Source organism: Macaca mulatta, chromosome 10, assembly GCF_049350105.2.
Source record: "Macaca mulatta isolate MMU2019108-1 chromosome 10, T2T-MMU8v2.0, whole genome shotgun sequence".
Lineage (NCBI taxonomy): Eukaryota > Metazoa > Chordata > Mammalia > Primates > Cercopithecidae > Macaca > Macaca mulatta.
Genome location: NC_133415.1, coordinates 104,407,681 through 104,426,673, shown reverse-complemented (window position 1 = coordinate 104,426,673; position 18,993 = coordinate 104,407,681). Strand labels below are relative to the sequence as shown.

The 18,993-nt window shown below is 48.0% G+C and overlaps 1 protein-coding gene across 4 annotated transcripts in view; it reads left to right on the top strand.

Moving 5' to 3' along the window:
- Positions 1-4,247: 4,247 nt before the first annotated feature.
- The window catches only part of NFATC2 (nuclear factor of activated T cells 2), a 176,946-nt gene continuing 162,200 nt past the window's right edge, over positions 4,248-18,993 (top strand). For 2 of the 4 annotated variants that reach the window (XM_028828511.2, XM_028828512.2), the window contains exon 1: positions 4,378-4,689. Coding sequence is in view for 2 of the 4 variants with exons in the window: in XM_077951993.1 (XP_077808119.1) it covers positions 4,620-4,689 (70 nt within the window). In the remaining 2 variants the exon portion in view is untranslated. Of the gene's footprint in view, positions 4,690-18,993 lie in introns of all 4 variants that reach the window. The other 2 variants (XM_077951993.1, XM_077951992.1) reach the window with 2 other exon arrangements.

The window sequence follows — 18,993 nt, the reverse complement described above, 5'->3', positions numbered from 1 at the left end:
TTTTAATGGCCAGGAGTGAATTTGAGAGATTTTTCTGAGGGAAGATGTTCAGAACTGGGAGATCTATCTGTAAGATGTGGCAATGAAAGGGGAGGACGTTCAGGAATGGCAACCACCAGGTTCCCGGCTGAGGCAGCTGGGAAGGTGGAGACCCCTGGTCAGAGCTCACCAGGCTGCACTGAGCACCCTCCGTGAATACCTCCAGCATTTCCAGCCCATGTTCCTGTTGCTGCTGTTGATCACTCCTGCTCGTTCGGCCTTGTGGTGCCCTTGTCAACCAAGTAGAAGGCAAGGACTATGACTTCTAATTGTGTCCTCACCCCATCCCCACCACTTAGCCTGAGCCATGCCCATGGAATAAGCCTGGCAAAGAGATATTTGATAGGGAGCTTCTCAGAGCAATTGAGAAAACACCCGAGAGCCAGGTGGCTGGGGTTCCAATCCCACCTCTGCCACTTACTGGCTGTGCAACCTTAGGAAAGCTGCACAACCTCTCTGTGCTGCAGTTTTCTCCTCTGGAAAATGATCATCATGAAGTTGTCGGCAGGATTTAACAAGTTAATGCCTACCACATGGCAATTGCTCTATAAATGTTCATTGTTATTCTAGGTAGGTCAATAAACCTTTCAGACACCTGCGTTGGTCCTGCCTTCGATGTTTGAGACATGTAGAAATCTAGAACAATTCTCAACTGCCATCTACATTTCAGCCAGGAAGGGGTTGACAGTCAAGGGGACCGATTGGCACAGAGATGACACTTGAGCGATGCAGAGAAGGGCCCTCACCTAAGCTGCCCTAGTCCTTTTAAATAACCCTGGTGTTGAATCAGTTGTTTGGGGCAGCATCACTTAAGTGGTGTCTCAGCAGAAATACCTGTGTTTCTGATTTATGAGGCTGTCAGAGGGAAGAGAATCTAATAAAAGGTTTCCCCGGTGATTCAAGGTCTCCCCCAACCCACATGTCTCTGCAGCCTCCCTGGACCATTCCCCCTACGGCCACCTGGACGCCTTCTATTTGCTTTGATTCGGTTTCTCTTTTGCTTTTTCCTTACTTGCTGGTGCATTCCCACCCCAGCTGAGAGCCTCTATTTTGGGGAGTTTTCGTGGATAATTTAGTGGGCGGAAGCTCCCCACCCACCCCCCTTGGAGGATCCCTTAAAAAAGGGAGAGTGCTCGAGAGAAGTGAAAAACAGTGGGTGGTTCAGTTCAAAAGGACAAAATATTTCTTGCCCTGGCACTGGGAGAGGAAAGAAATTGTCTGAGGAACCAAAGAACGGCTAAACTAAGAAGCCGAAAAGCTGCAGCCCAGAAGGGCAAATTAGGTGACTCAGCTGCAACTGCCCCGGCTCCAGCCCTTGTAGTATAAATGTGCTTTAAAAGGGAAAAACGCTTAACCGTGACAAAGAGTGGGCTCCATAAAAATGTGGCTAATGCTGACTCTGTTGAGTTCCAAAAGACATCCCCCGCTCAGCAGCTCTGCGCACCTGTGGAGTTGGGGAATCGCCTCAGAGGCCTGAGTTGGGTGGGACTGAGTCTAAATTTATCCCTGATAATGAGTCCGCCAGAGGAGGGCCCAGCAAGCTTGTTTCCTTTCTCGCTTCTGGCCTCTAAAACCTCGGCACCAAGGGAGGGTTCTGGGAGGCAGGGGATACGGTGCCAAGAACACAGGCTTTGTCGCCAAACAGAGCTGGGTTCAACTCTGGGCCGTCCATTTACTGGCTGTGTGCACATCAACTCGTAGAGCCTCAGTTTGCTCATCTGTAAATGGGGCTTACAGCATCCAGCTCAACGGAAGGGTGAAAGGAAACAGACCTTGCCGAGCTTGTCTGGTGCTCTGGACGTGGCAGTTGTAGGGAGGCCTGGAGAGGAAGGGTATGAATGCCGAGTCCAATAATCCTATTCCTGGCTTAATCACTACTCATTCCTTGACTGTGGGAAGGTTTTCTTTTTAAAAAAATACTTTTAGGATTTGTTATATACTTTAGTGTTCTTAGCACTTCAATGAAAGAAAGTCATTGAATCCTTACGGCAAGTGTTTAGGAGGGTACTCCTAGTGCCCCATTTTACAGACTGGGGTAAGTGATGCCACATGGCAAAGCCAAGCATCTGACTATAGAGCTTGAGTTTTAAATGGCCTCTCAGGTTGTCTAACCCACTACTGCCCAAGAGGACATTCTACGGTGATGGAAATGTTCTGTTCTGTGCTGTCCAATTTGGTAGCCACCAGCCACATGTGGGCTTTTGAGCATTTGACATATGGCTTGTGCAACTGAAGAACTGACACCTACATTTTATTTGTTAATTATTTAACATTTTAATAGCCACATGTGGCTAGTGGCTGCCATATTGGATGGCACAGGGCTAACCCCTTTCATCTTTAGTCTGTTACTTTGCAGTGGGATTGTAAGTGGGGATTTACAGATGACTGTAGCTCAGGGCCCGGCATCTAGTAGGTACTGAGTGAGGGGCTGCTGTTCGTAGTGTTACTAAGTGTAGTAACTGTCTGCAGAAGATAATGGTTAGCAGGCTTCCTTGGTGTCTGGATAGTGGCAAAAGGAAGTTGAGTTTCATTCATGCCTGGGATGACCACCCTGTCCCAAGTTGCTTGGAACCTTCTCAGCTTTAAAACTGAAAGTCTTACATTCTAGGAGCCCCCTCAATCCCAGGCAAACCAGGACGCTTGGTCTCCCTGTTCTTGCTTCAGATGGTTGGAGAAAGAGTCTTCTCTTTCTTTTGGGAAATTTCTGGTTGGGAATGAGTCTTCCTCAATAGGCTCCACTGAAAATCCTCTCTACGCCCTTAAAGGCTGCACCCCAGAATTTGCCAAGTAAATCAACAGGCAAGCCACCTGCCTTCTATGTGCCTCAGTTTCCCTTTCGGAAAGTGGGGGAGAGGATCCCCTCCTTGCAGGGTGGTTGCAAGAAATTTGGTGGCGCCATGACTTTTGAGTTACTCGAGAGTCAATGAGACTTCCTTACCTTGAATTCCTTGGCACACAGTAGGTGGACAGATAATGGCTGCTCTCTGGGGGAACAGCATTACTTAGACTGTCCTGCGGGAGGCCACCCTGGTTGAGGCAGGCTTGAAGAGAGTCCCCTGGGCGGGGCTGGGGGTGGGGCTTTCTCAGGCCCAGTTCCAGCTGGTCTCTATGGGCCAGCATCTGTCTCCAGCAGGAGTAGTTATGTCTGCGAGCTGCCCAGCGAGGCTATTGTGGGCCAGTGCTGGAAAACAGAGTGGTCCCACGGATAGAGCCAGCTGCTTCTCAATGCCTCTTTAAGTTCAAGTCTCTCTGTGAGAGCATGCAGGGGGGGTGTGTGTATGTGATGAGTCACCAGCCTTGGTTGCTATCCACAATTTTATCAGAGCTCACAACAGTATCTGAAGTCCATTTTCAAAGCCAGCTTTATCTTTGGGCTCAGAATTTCCCACCCTGCAGGCAGGTGAAGACGCAGACCTAGTCCAAGTCCAGAAAAGGCATCTTGACCGCTGCGCCTCTCGCTCTCCCCCTCCCCACGGACCTTCTGGGGGTCTCGTGGCCTATTACTGTGAACCATGCGTGGCATCGCACGGACTTTCTTCTGGACACTGTGCAAAGTTCATGATATCCTTTCTCTTTATTTTCCTGTTTATTCAGAGCATGTGTAAACACATGGGTTGCTTGGTTTCAGCTTCTCTTTGGCCATTTCATTATTTCTGGAGCCTCTGAGCATCACTGGAAACCTTGGATTTTCTAAATGAATCTAAAAATAAACTCTTTGAAAAAAAATTCTCGAAGTTGGAGAGTTGACACGAGGCACCGTTATTTATTTCTTTTCCTTCCTCTCCTTCTCCTCTTCCTCCTCCCCACCATCCCTGAACACACAAAAATCTGGGCAGCCAGAGGCCGTGAGGGACTGGGAAGGGCCCCTGGGCGAACGTCCAGGAGCTTGGACAACCTGGGGTGTTGGTTTGAACCCTGGGCAGCTTTCTCCAAGAGGCGCCCGCTTGGCAAATGGGGGGCTTGGGAGTCTCGGGCTTGATTTATGAAAAGCTGCCATGGGCCAGGGAAGGCGGTGGCTGGGGCACTCCTTGCAAACAGCCTCCTGGAGCTCCTGCAGGGCTGACTTGGACACTCGCACACCCCCACCCCCTTCTTCTCGCCGTCGCCCGCTTCGCTCCCTCTCCCAGACTTTTCTCCCGAACAATCAGGGACTTGTGCTGGCGGCCGAAGGAGCCACGGAGCTGGCTGGCCGCGGAGGAGGCGACGTCATGGATTCCTGAGTGTGAAGTTTGCAGGAAAGCCCTTAGTTTTGGAGATGGACGGGATCCAGTGGTTTCCATGGCGCTGGATAAACAGGAGGAAACAGTGAGGGAATCCCGTTATTTTACTGCATTGAAAGCCTATAAACACGGAGCGCGGGGAAGGAAGTCGCGTTGCCTCTGGAGTAAGCCCGATCGCGGAGCCGCGCCGACTCCGCTGAGCCGGGAGCCGGGAGGCGCGCAGCTCCCGGGTCGCTCCGAGGCTCCTCGACAAGGGCTGCCCCGCGGGCAAGCGGTAGAGAAGACGGCGCCCCCTCGGCTGCTGGTCGATACAAACAGACCCCCCTTTCCAAACACGCGCCAAGTCCCCGTCCCCTCCAGATGCAGAGAGAGGCTGCGTTCAGACTGGGGCACTGCCATCCCCTCCGCATCATGGGGTCTGTGGACCAAGGTAACTAACTCTCGATCCCTTCCAGCCTTTTCCGCTCGCTCCTCCCGGTCCTTTCCTGCTGCTCCCGTCCCGGGCAGCACTTTCAGCTCCGGGCAGAGGTCGGCGCGGGAGGCCTGGGGACCCCGCTCGCCCTGGTCGCACAGGTAGCGTGGCCCGCGGAGGGGCGCCCGCGCCCCGGCCAGGGAAGGGACACTTGGGAAGGCGACTTTGGACAACTTTGCGCGGGGGCAGGGAAGTGTCCCGGGCCGGGATTCCCTAGGCCAGTCTGTCGGGAGGATTTTCCCCTCCACGGGACACCGGGAGGGATTCTCGCTACTAACCGCTGGCTGTTTAACCGTTTCAGCACTCGGCTTTTGACAGCAAATGCCATAACGCTGCAGTATTATTATTATTATTATTATTACTTTTTTTTTCTTTTAAGAGAACAGGCTTGGCATTTTACTATACAGCAAGTATAGTAAGGAAGACTTTGCTTTCTAACAGTGACAGCAGCAGCGGATGCTCTGGGACATTTAAACCATTTTCTTCCCCTTTTTTGATGTGCCTGCTGGATAGAGTCCTCCAGCTACTCCTTTAAAGTGCAATGTACCATCAGTTTGTTTGGGGATCTGATTACACTGTACTTTCCCTGTTTCTGCTTCTTTTCCCCTTCTCTTGGATTTAGTCCTGGTATCACACCACTTGGATCTTGTGGGAGGGGGTTGACTATAAGGAGCATAAGATATGAAAGTGTCCCATCTGGTCGGGATTGCGGAGGGACGTTGGCTCCACAATAATGAATCGGTCTTTAAAAGTGGAAATGGGCAAAGCGTTGTGTTTTTCAGAGGGGAGCACTGCGTTGGGGGCTGCGCGGCCTGGCTGCCAAGTGGGAAGGGCTTTGAAAGTTAAGTGAAATAAATTCGCGGAGGAGGAGTTAGCCTCGTGTCATAAAATCAGAGTTGAATGTAGGTTTTGTGCTTTGCGTGGCTGATTAAAGTTCGGGGGGTGGGGGAGAAGAAATGACAATTTCAGTAAATAAACCTGAGAGGCTTTTTCTTTCTTTCTTTCTTTTTAAACTAGATTGAAGCCAAATGCCTTGGGTTAGGTAAACGGTGTGCTTTGCCACAGCAGACCTCAATGACACATATTTTTAGCTGAGCTGCGCTTTTGAAAGCAAGACCCGGCCAGGACTTTGAACGTTTGAACGGGTACCGGTTTATCCTGTCCTCTGCTAGTGGTCAAGCCTATGACATAATGGCAAAAAAAATTTTACTGATATCGCATCATCTGAAAAGCAATGCTCTCAGACAGATGACAGATATATTAAGGGCGGGAAAGGGTTTTTACTGTCACAAATACTGAAACCGGGTGTTTGATGTTCTGATAATGGGGGTGGAGGTCAGCCTAATGCCAAATTTAGCTCTATTTGGAAAGAGAGAGAGAGAAAGAACTTGGATGAGAAACTGGGCTTCTGTTTTACTGTGTGATCTAACACAAGCCTCGAATTTTATGGAGGCTGCTAACTCTGTGCCCCAGGTGTGTGAACTAGTTCTGCGAAGGTTTCAAAGTGTGTGTGTTTTGTGTGTGCATGTTCAATAGCTATCCTCCCCAGCCCATGTTCATGCGTGCACGGATTGTGGGTGTGTGCACGCCGGTGTGTGCACGCCAGTGTGTGTGTGTGTGTGTGTACATGTGGGAGACAAGGGCACCAGATTGTTCCAGGCAAACCACACTTGGTCTGCCAAGGCAATGGGCACATAGAATGCAATTCCAGGCATCAGAGACAGTTGGCTTGACACAGGCTGATCCAAATGCTCCCACTATGCCCTGCACAGTGGTCTCTTGAGGGAGAGCCCAATCCCCCCTTAGACTCAGACACAGACAACAGTGGGCATGCAGATGGGTGGGGTCATTAAATGGAGAAGAGAAATATTTGCATTTAAAAAAATTCCAAACTTTCTGCACAGAAAGCAGCATTGGTCCTGCGAAAAACCTGAAGATCTGAAAGAGGTGTGCTCTGTTTTATCTGAAGTGAGATGATGGAAACTATTTCAGGAATAAACAAACCCAGGGTGAGCTTTGTTCTCTCCCAAACCCAGACTCCCTGCCTTCTGCTTGCATTAGAATTTCTGCTTGGCCACATCACAACTGTGTGATCTTGGGCAAGTGACTGAACTTCTCTGTGCCACACTTTTCTCATCTGTAAAATAGAGCCAATAATTATGCCTCTCTTCCAGGGTTGTTATGAGACTCAATGAGGTAAAACAGATAAGGCATGAAAATGGTGTCTTGCTCATAGTCAATGCTCCATAAACATTCGCTGCAAATCCTGTCATATTAAAAACGCAGAACAATAACTGATGCTGTGGAGAAACTGGATTTGACAGTAAACATTCTTTGAAGAGATGCAGTACTTTCTGCTTTCCAAAGTACTTTTAAACTTACTGGAACTTTACAATGACACAGATAGGGTTAAGATCTTGGCTTGTCAAGCCTCAATTTTCTCATTTGCAAAAAAGGAATAATGATAGTATCAACTTCATCGGATTGTCGAGAGCATTGTATGAAATGATGCATGTAAAACACTCAGCTCTGTGTTTAGCATGCAGTACACACACACGGAATGGTGTTGTCTGACAGTTGACGATGGTGAGACCCAGCTTTGCCCAAGGTCACATAGCAGATAAGGAGCACAGTGCCTGGCACACAGTGAGTGCTCAATTCCTGCCCTAGATGGTGACAGCAAACATAAATTGAGCACTGACTGGAGTAGGACAAGGGGCTAAGTGCTCTTCAAGCATTAAGCCTTTTAATTGTTATAGCACTGTAGATGATAAGTACTGCAATCATGGTATCCTTCCTGGAGGAGGGGTGGGGCACAGAGATGTGTGGCAATGGGCCAAGTGTTACCCAAGAAGAAAGTGGTAGGGCCCTAATTTGAACCCAGGCTCTTGACCTGCTCTGCTGTCTCTGAAACTCACTAACATCATAATTTTTTTTTACCATTTGACAGATGAGGTGACCGAGGTGGGACCAGATCCTGGTTCTGGGATCTTTCCCCAATACCACGTTGTTCCCTGACATATGCTGGAAGGGAAAGAGACATATGGGGGGATGTGGAGGGTATAAGTCTTATTGCTAGACATGGGGAAACTGAGGCAGCAGCTGATTTGTGCGTTAGTGAGGGCTCCTTGGTTGATTTCCCTCAGGGAAATAAAAGCACGAGACTCCCACTCTTAGTAGAAGAAAGTCCCCAGCCAGCCAGTGTGGCAGCTCCAAAGCCCACGCGGCTTTCTGTACTGAGAGCGCCTCCCAGGCACCCCTCCTCCTGGCTAGTCTTTCCCTTGCTACCCATATGGCCCTTCATCCAGGAAGCCCCTCCAGCTTGCAAGCCTCTCTTCTCAGACTCCAGAGAGAATCACAAGTTCACCAGACACTCCCCTGACTAGCTTTATTAAGAACTTTCTTTGGCTTGATTACAAGCCCCCTGAGGACAGGGATCGGGTCCCCTATTTCTGTGAGTCTCCACTGGCACCCAGGTAACATTGCTGCTATCCAAGAGGTTAACAGCTTGAGGTCTGAATCAGAGGTTTGAATCTTGGCCACTTGTGTGTGTTACTTCAGTTGTGCCTCAGTTTCCCCATGTTATGAGTGATATTAATATTACCCAGAATAATATTTAATAAATGTAATAACCGGGTATAAACCAATCAGAACCATAGGAGCAGGGTCCCTAGACACTTCTCTGCTGGGCCAGGTTTTAACTATTTATTTGCTGAATTTTGGGGAGGGTCCCAGGCAGTAGAAGTCTTTGGAGGGTGGTAGGAAGCAGGGCAAACAGCAAATAATCTATGGAAGTTCTCAGTCCTTTAATAAACAGTATAATCCTCAAGGTACCCATTCAAAAAATAATTGCTGTCATTACTATTGTATAATTTATTATTTCAACATTTACCTCAGCCCCCCCAAAAAAACCCCAATGTCTAAATCCAATTACTAAATACTTTCTCACGGTTTTCTCGTTGGATAGCTCACACTTAATATGTAAATGACTGATTATTTAGACTTGCTGACTGGAAGAAGCCAGTCAAGTTTCTATTTTTTTATTTTTGAGATAGGGTCTCACTCTGTTGCCCAGGATGGAGTGCAGTGGTGCGATCACGGCTCACTGTATCCTTGACCTCCCAGGCTCAAGCAATCTTCCCACCTCAGCCTACTGGGTAGCTGGGACTGGAGGTGTGCCCCGCCGTACTTGGCTAACTTTTTAAATTGTTTGTAGAGATGGGATCTTGCTATGATTCCCAGGCTGGTCTTGAATTCCTGGGCTCAAGTAATACTCCCACCTTGGCCTCCCAAAGTGCTGAGTTTACAGGCATGAGCCACCGTGGCCAGCCAGGTTCCTGTTTTTGTTCCTTTGCTAAAACAGGAATTTGAGAATCTCTGACTGCCCAGCCTGGATGGGAGGCCTCCTCTGGGCTCTGCTGGCCTCTGTCCTGTGCTGCCTGCATCCTGGTACTAATCACACTGATGGTAATGGTCTATTTGTCCGTATCCTCCAACAGATTTGAACTCCAGCAACCAGAAACCACACCTGCCTTGGTCACCACTGTACCCTCAGTGCTAGGAGAATGCCTAGCACTTAGTAGGTGCTCAGTAATTCTTTTGGTTAAATGGATGGATGAATGAATAAGTTATGAATGAGTGCAGCACAGGAGAAGTTCTGTGGCTTGTTAAGACCATAGCATGAAGGCCCGCACTCTCATTGTGTCTCACTGTCTTCTGCTTCCTTTTAACAATGATAGCGACCTTTTGACTACCACATTTTCCCAGCCGGAGCCGGTGACCTCAGTAGGATTTCTCCTGGGCCATCCAACAGGTACTCACATTCCTCTTGTTGTCTGGGATAAATAAGCCCCCAATAAGAGCAGCAAGCCACAAACGACAATGACAATGACAGCAGCCACCACTCACTGAGTGTCAACCGTGTGTCAGGCACCATGCCAAGGGCTTTCATGGGCCACCTCAAGCATCCTCTCTCCAGTCCTCCCCATTTTGCACAGGGAGATAGAGTCACTCACCAGGGTCACAGCCCTAGCGAGTGGTGGAGCTAGGATTCAACCCTACACCCCGGTTGCTCCCTGACTGTAATGCTGAATAATAATAACAATAGGGTGATCATCTTTTCCCTATTGGACATGTACCCTAAGGCCAGCCACTTTACAGATATTATCTCATTGGATTTTCACACATACCCAAAAAACCCTGAGAGGTTGGTATAGAATAGGACCCTCCTTTTAGAGAACACGGGGAATGGTCAAGGCATTTTGTGGGGCAGCCCTAGGCCCGGCTGATGCCAAAAGCTTGGCTTTTAAGGGCTCCATAGGTCCAATCTTTACTGCTTCTTGCAGCAGGACTATTCAGCCAAGACGAGCTGGAGAGGAAGGCCCCAGCTCCCTAAAGGAGCCAGCCCGCCACAAAGTCTGGAGTCACAGGAGTCTCTTCCCTTCCTGCTTGACTTTCTGCACCGTGCAATGACTCCTAGCAGCCCCCATCCCCTCCCTCTGGCTCTCTATCACAATGGACTATCCAGGGCTCCTTTTCTCAGAGCTTCTCTGGGTGACTGAAGCCCAGCTGGGTGTTTCTTTCCCCTGACACTCCAGGGCTCTGACCTCCAGTAAAATTGCTGCTTTCCATGCCAGCCTTTGCCTGTGCTATCACTCCTCCTCGCAGGCACTCTTGGTCCTTCTCTTTGGCTGTGCTCGAGCGAGGCTTCCTATCTGGGTTTCTCTCCTTTCCTTCACATCTTTCTTGAAGGCCCAGCCCAATTTCCATCTCCTCTTAGATGCCCCCTCGATCATTTAATGTATCTTCATCAATATTTTTAGGGATCTACCGTGTGCCGGGTACTTTCCAAGATGCTGGGGATTCAGCGGTGAATGAGGCAGATACAGAGCATACCCTCATGAGGCTTGCCAGGAAATAGCCAGGATGACTTCAGAGGCCGTTAAAGACCAGGGACCAAAGGAAGTCAAAAGGCCACTGTCATTGTTAAAAGTAAAATGGAGTTTCGCATGACTTGGGGTGGGTGTGTGTGTGTGTCTGCGGGTGTGTATTAGTTTCCAGTGGCTGCTGTAACAAATTACCACAAATTGAATGGCTTTAAACAATACACATTTATTCTCTCATGGTTCTAGAGGCTAAGAGTTTGAATCAAGATGTCAGAGCCATGCTCTCTCTGAAGGCTCTAGGAGGAAACCCTTCCTTGACTCTCCCAGCTTCCAGTGGCTCCTGGAGACCCTTGGCCCTCTGTGGCCTGTGGCTGTGTCATTCACATCTCTGCCTCTGTCTTCATGTGACCTTCTTCCCGAGTGCATGTGTGTTGATTCCTCTTCTCACGGAGGCAGCCGTCATTGGCCTGGACCCCTTTAGGTCTAGTATGACCTCATCTCAACTTGATTACATCTGCAAAGACACTATTTCCAAATAAGGTCCCATTCACCGGATCTAGAGTTAGGACTTGAATATATTTTTTTGGTAGGGTGGAGAGGGACGCTTCAATCCACAAGAGTAGGATTCCTCATTCAGGCTGGATGGCCCTTCCTCTCCAAGGTGATATCTTTTTTTGGTTGACCCCTGAGTGGTCCTGTAAGATGATCCGCCTGTAAGATGTCTGGAAGAAAAGCATTCCAGGCAGAATAAGTGATAAGTGCAAAGACCCTGAGGATAGGCATGTGCTTGGGATGCTTAGTGAACAGCAAGGAGCCCAGTGGGGCCGGACCAGAAAGGGCAGGGGGAGCGTGATAGAGACAAGATTGTGGGACGGGATCATGTAGGATCTTTTTTTTTTTTTTTTTTCTTGAGACGGAGTCTTGCTCTGTCGCCCAGGTTGGCGTGCAGTGGCGTGATCTCAGCTCACTGCAAGCTCCGCCTCCCGGGTTCACGCCATTCTTCTGCCTCGGCCTCCCGAGTAACTGGGACTACAGGCCCCGCCACCACGCCCGGCTAATTTTTTGTATTTTTAGTAGAGACGGGGTTTCGCCGTGTTAGCCAGGATCGTCTCAATCTCCTGACCTCGTGATTCGCCCGCCTCAGCCTCCCAAAGTGCTGGGATTACAGGCATGAGCCACCGCACTCGGCCCACATAGGAGCTTGTGAGGAGTCTGAAGTTCATTCTTGGGGTAATCAGGAGCCCCTGGGGGAATGTTCAGCAACAGCGATGTGTGGTGTAATGAACCTTTTCAAATGGTCATACTGCCCATTAAGGGGAGATCAGCCTCTAGCCAGGTAAGAGTAAATGCTAGGTGGGCAGACAGGAGGCTGCTGCAGTGGCCCAGGCAGGAGATGGAGATGGCTGGGGCCAATGTGGGGCAGAAGAGGTGCTCAGAAGCAGTGCCTCCCAGTCCATAGAGCTTTCTCCTTTAGGGTTCTCAAACTGTGTTTCCTTGAGCCCCAGAGTTCCATGGGGATGGTCCCTGGCTTTGGTACCTAGAGGTAGATGCCATCAATCCTGTGAATATTCAGACCACTTCAGCTGTGCTTTCTTGACAGCCCGTCCTGGATTCCCCTCATCAGCTCCTCCTCCACCCTCCACTATCACTGGCAGTCATGAGACTTTTCAGGGTTTCATCTTGATCCAAAAATGTCCCTCGGCAAATCTACCCTTAGCTAATCACCCAGGAATAGCATGACTCAGTAATGAATATCAGACTCATGTAAGACAAAACCATTTCCATGGTGCATGTGCGACTTCACAAGTCACATCACAACCTGCTGTATGCCTTTGTTTCCTTAACTGAAAAGTGGGCTATTAGTAATTTTTACACATGGGGGTGTTTTAAGGTTGAAAGGAAATCATGTCTGTGAAGCTTTCAGCAAAGACAAAGTGGTCAGTTCCTGTTAGCTTCCATTTTTACTATTATTTTTTTTTTTAATTTTTTTTATTTTTATTTTTTGTTGAGACAGAATCTCGCTTTGTCGCCCAGACTGGAGTGCAGTGGCCGGATCTCAGCTCACTGCAAGCTCCGCCTCCCGGGTTCACGCCATTCTCCTGCCTCAGCCTCCCGAGTAGCTGGGACTACAGACGCCCGCCACCTCGCCTGGCTAGGTTTTTGTATTTTTTAGTAGAGACGGGGTTTCACCGTGTTAGCCAGGATGGTCTCGATCTCCTGACCTTGTGATCCGCCCGTCTCGGCCTCCCAAAGTGCTGGGATTACAGGCTTGAGCCACCGCGCCCGGCCCCATTTTTACTATTATTTTATTGTTTTAAATTCAATTTATTACTTTCCTCCAGATCAATAACTTTCAAGAGTTCCTGACGGGGACAAATCCACTTTCCACCAAGCCTCTGGGGTCTTTTCTGTAGGGTCCTGGTGACCCACTTCAATCACTGAGCCACTGAGTCCAGAGGTGTTTGTGGAGAGTCTAACAGAGGCAGAGCGCCTGGCAAGGTGGTGGGGAGAAAAATCCAACGTCTATGAGACATGCCCATTTGCATTTGAAAGAGATGTTTTTGTGAAGTTGGGGAGACGTACTCATGGGAAGTCATTTACAAGCTAAGTGACTCTGAGCTTAGGTGAGGTCTAGTGATTGTGTTGATGGAGAAGCGAAAGAGGGAGAGAGCAGCTGATGTCCTGTGCTTTTTTGGAGGCAGTGGGGATTGTGCTCCAGGGTCTGGCTGTGCAGATGGGAGCTGATGATGGGTACCTCTGAGTCAGCCAGCTTGTCCTCATCACTCCCTGACTTCAAAGATTAGGAAATCGGCACAGATGTTTGAGTCTGCAAAGAATATGGCAGGGAAGAGAATGGAGAGAGAAACGATCTTGAGGCATACAGGGGAAGACAGCCTGGGTGACCGAGGAGGGGAGAGTGGGCCAAGGGTGATAGGTACATTGAGTGAGAAATGATTGTGGGGATGGGCAGATATTAACCAACACTCTATCCCCTAACGTTATAACCAGCCCTACCCATCCTGCCCCTTGAGGCTGTGCTTTAGTAGAAGATGGAGCCTCCCTAGCAGAGGGATGGTGGCATCTCCTGTTCAGTTAAGAGCAAGGACCATCACTTGAGGGGCAGGTAGGTTTACCGAGCCTGCCCTCCTTCTAAACATTGTTACCCAAGACAGAGGGGAATGTACTAGAAAGCAAGGAACAAAGAGGAGAAACAAAACCAGGGCAAAGTAGTTGTACAGGGACCAGGTGGAAGGAATCAAGAACCTGCAGCCCAGGTGCTCAAGCTCACAGGCTCCCGGCAGGTGGCACAAATGAATGAGGCAGCCAGGTGGGCGCTGGGGTGAACTGAGGGTGTGTGTGTGTGGGGGGGGGTGTGTGCTGGGGAGTCCCCAGGGAACAGCCTCCACTCACCTCCAGCTGATTGGTCCATACGGGAATGCGGGCCTGGGGTGGTTGGATCTGCTGGATCTGCTGGATCTGCCTGCCTGTTTTTTTTTTTTTTTTTTTTTTAAGAAGTTGGAAATTTGGATTTTTATGTGAAATCTCCCAATTTTAAAATGTTAGTTCGACATGGACACAGGGAGGGGAACAACACGCACTGGGGCCTTGCCGGGAAGGTCGGGCAGGGAGAGCACCAGGATAAATAGCTAATGCATATGGGGCTTAGTACCTACGTGATGGGTTGATGGGTGCAGCAAACCACCAAGACACATGTTTACCTATGTAACAAACCTGCACATCCTGCACATGTATCCCAGAACTTAAAATAATATAAAATTAAAAGAAATAAAAATGTTAGTTCAGATTAAAAAGAAATTACTGGGCAGGCCAGACATAATATGCCTGCAGGATGGACTTGGCGGAGCTCCTGCAGACCTGTAACTTCTGCTGCTGTCAAATGGGGCATCTTCCTACAGTCCACAGGTTGATTTAGGCGCTGGCTTTTAGTAGAACCCTGCTGTCTTACGAGGTACCCATGGCCATCAGTGCCTGTCCAGTGGGAGGGTGGCGTATTCAGCTAACGGCTTTTTGCTGCAATCTTCTCTTGAAAAATAGTTTTCTCACAACACAGAAATCCTCTTTGGGCTTTAAAAGACTCTGTAGGAGACGATAGATTGAAGTACAAGTCAGGTTTGAAACTGTCTTGTTCTCTCAGTCTATTAGGAGCTCATCCCTAAAAATGGCTTTACAAGAGCATGACGAAGCCAATGAGGCATTTGGGGGAGCAAAATGCAAGAAATTCAGTAATCAGGATGAACTATACACACACACACACACACACACACACAAACACACATATGTATATGAAATGTATATATATTTGAGACAGGTACTTGCTCTGTCACCTGGGCTGGAGTGCAGTGGCACGAACACGGCTCACTGCAGCCTCGGCCTCCTGGGCTCAAGCCATCCTCCTGTTTCAGCTTCATAAAGATGGGGTGTCACTATGTTGCCCGGCTGGTCTTGAACTCCTGGGCTCAAGCGATCCTCCCACCTTGGCCTCCCAAATTGTTGGGATTACAGGCATGAGCCCAGGATGAACCATAGTTTAATATAATATATATATATATATATATATTTTTTTTTTTTTGAGTTGGAGACTCGCTCTGTCACCCAGGCTGGAGTGCAGTGGCGCAATCTTGGCTCACTGCAAGCTCCGCCTCCCAGGTTCATGCCATTTTTTCGGTATTTTTAGTAGAGATGGGGTTTCACCGTGTTAGCCAGGATGGTCTTGATCTCCTGACCTCATGATCTGCCCACCTTGGCCTCCCAAAGTGCTGGAATTACAGGTGTGAGCCACCGCACCCAACCTAATATTATATTTTAAAAACAAAATTAATGCCAAAACTCCATGATAGACTTTTTTAAAAAAGGCCAGATGTGGTGGCTTGAGCCCAGGAGTACGAGACCAACCTAGGCAACATAGTGAGACCTTGTCTCTACAAAAAAAAAAAAAAAAAAAAATAGCAGGGTGTAGTAGGGCAGGAGCCTGTAGTCCCAGCTACCAGGAGGCTGAGGTGAGTGGATCATCTGAGCCCGGGAGGTTGAAGCTGCAGTGAACCACGCTCTCGCCACTGCACTCCATCCTGGGTGACAGAGTGGGACCCTGTCTCAAAAAAATAAATAAAAAATGTTAAATAAAGACAGGATCAACATTACTCATTTTCCCTTTGGCCTTAGGGTGCAATATGGCTCACATGGACTGTTAACCTGTCTTTATTAAAAATCTAATAGCTTGTTCAGCAAGGTTTTTTGTTTTTTTTTTTTTTTGGCATGCATTTTGATGTTTTAAAACATGGTGCGAAGATATAATTTATCTAATTACTGAGTTTTTGGTGCCCTCTTTTATTTTACCTCTCTTGCGTCACCCTAGTACCAGCCTTGCTGGAGTCAAATGCATCTGTCTGTAAGTTATATATTAACACCTAGAGTGGTCATGAGTCCCAGGGAATGCTTCCGTTGAAGGGAGATTGTTTCTGGAGTCTGGTAAAGAATGTTCCCACTTTTTGAATCCGACTTAAAGCGTTTCAATGCCTGTCTTTTATAAGCAGTGTTTTATTATAATGGGAGGTTGTTAGGACATGGAGTTCATGATGAAAATTTGTGACTTATGTGTTATACAGATGGTCCCTGACTTACGATGTTTGATTTAGGATTTCTTTACGATGGTGTGAGAGCGATGTGAGTTCAGTAGAAACTGTACTTTGGGTACCCATAAACCACTCTGTTTTTCTCTTTCAGTATAGTATTCAATAAATTACAGAAGATATTCAACACCTCATTATAAAGTAGTCTCTGTGTTGGGTGATTTTGCCCAAAATCAATTGTGTCGGTGACTGTAAATGTTCTGAGCATGTTTAAGGTAGGCTAGTAAGCTATGGTGTTCAGTAGGTTAAGCATATTAAATGCATTTTCTTTGTATATATTATTCTTCTTCTTTTTGAGATGGAGTTTCACTCTTGTCACCCAGGCTGGAGCACAATGGCGCGATCTCGGCTCACTGCAACCTCCGTTCCCAGGTTCAAGTGATTCTCCTGCCTCAGCCTCCCGAGTAGCTGGAATTACAGGCACCTGCCACCATGCCTGGCTAATTTTCATATTTTTAGTAGAGACGGGCTTTCACTACATTGGCCAGGGTGGTCTTGAACTCCTGACCTTAGGTGATCCACCCTCCTCAGCTTCCCAAAGTGCTGGGATTACAGGTATGAGCCACTGTGCTTGGCCTATTATTATTATTTTTTAGACATGGGGTCTTACTCTGTTGGAATGCAGTGGTGCAATCATGGCTCACTGCAGCCTGAAGCTCCTGGGTTCAAATGGGAGCCCGGCTAATTTATTTTTATTTTTCATAGAGACGGGGTCTTGCTCTGTTGCCTAGACTGGTCTCAAACTCCTGGCCTCAGGCCATCCTCCTGCCTTAGCCTCCCAAAGTGCTGGGATTATAGGCATGAACCACCATGCCCTGCCTAAATGCATTTTCAACCCAACAATATTTTCAGTGTATCGTGGGTATATTGGGATGTCACTCACCATAAGTTGAGGAGCATCTGTACACTATCAGAGCCGGCTGCACAATTTTCAGGGCATTGTGCAAAATGAAAATGCATCGCCTCTTGTTCAAAAAGTATTCAGAATTTAAAAAATGTCAACAGCAGAGCATTCAACCAAGCGCAGGCTCCTTCTAAGCACAGGCTGTTCCAGGTGCGGGGTGCTGTGTGACTCTGCATGTCACATCCCATGAAGCGAGCCCCGGCTGCTGCTCAGATTAGCTTGGTTTTCCTTGTTAAACAATCCTTGAATTTTAGAGCTGAAATGGTAACTCAGGTATTATCTAATTCACCTCCTCCCATTTGACAGATGGAGAAACTGAGGCACAGAAGGTGTCTTGCTTAAAGGTCACAGAGTGAGTTAGAGGAAGGACTCAGTTTGGATCCTGGGCATCCCAGCTGTGAGTTGTTCTTTAATGTACCACAAGATCACTCCAGGCTTGGTCAAACATTTATGTCTTCATGCCATTGACCTACAGCAGGAAGATCAGCCTGGAAGGGGTGGAAGGGATTCAGATGTACCAGTCTTGTTATAAATAACTCAAATTAGCTGGGTGTGGTGGCACATGCCTATAATCCCAGCTATTTGGGAGGCTGAGGCAGGAGAATCACTTGAACCTGGGAGGCAGAAGTTGCGGTGAGCTGAGATTGCGCCGTTGCACTCCAGCCTGGGCAACAAGAGCGAAACTCCATCTCAAAAAACAAACAAACAAACAAAAAACCCAAAAAAATCTCAAGACCTTTACATATTTTCTGTAACAGAACATTGTCTTTTATAGATAGTCTTTTTCTTTCTGTGCCTCACTCCTTGTTTTGGAGACGGGGTCTTGCTATGTTGCCCAGGCTGAAGGGCTGTGCTTATTCACAGGTGCAATTGTCATGCATTGCAGCCTCAAACTCATGGGCTTGAGCGATCCTTCCATCTCAGTCTCCAAGTAGCTGGAACTACAGGTGTGCACAACCATACCAGGCTCTTTTTCTTTTTAAGCAACATGTGCAGGTAGAATTTCCCTGAAGCCATTGAGTCAGATGAAATGTTATTTCTCTACAAATAATTACAGGTATTGGAACCAGGCTAGAGGCTGGGCTGCCAAGGCTATAAAACACTGCTAAATTTCAGGACATCCCTGTTGAGTCCCATTAAGCTGAGCAAAGAAGGAATTTGGGTTCTCCTAATGGTGCAGTTTTATTCACTGATTGATCTCTCAGGTAGAAGCTCTGTTGGGCGCCATTCTTCCATTCATTCCTTCAGCTGCTTTTTAGTGAGAACCTACCATGTACTGGCTACCACTCTAGGATCTGGGGATACAGCTGAGGTTGCCAGATAAAAATACAGGATGTCCACTTAAATTTGAATTTCAGGTAAACAATGAATAACTTCTTAGTTTATGTCTGTCCCACATACTATTTGGGACATAGTTCTACTAAGAAAAGCATTCATTGTCTAAAATTCAAATTTAACTGGGTGTCCTGTATTTGTATTTGCTAAACTTGGCAACTCTAGATATCCCAGGGAAGAAAACAGACAAATATCCCTGCCCTTGTGGGGACTGCACTCAAGTGAAAGGAACAGGCAACAAACTGACGAAGAAATATACATATGAATAAAATATACCATGTGGAAAGGGCAACGAGGAACATGAAGCAGGGTGAGGAGACAGAGAATGCCGGGGGATGCGATTTTTATTAGGACAGGCAGGGAAGGTCTCTCAGAGGTGACTTTTGAGCTGTGAAATGAACAAAGTGAGGTAGTGGCCAGGAAATAGCTGAGGGAATGGTAGGCGCAAAGGCCCTGGGGTGGGGTCATGTGGGCGTTTTCAAGGAATAGG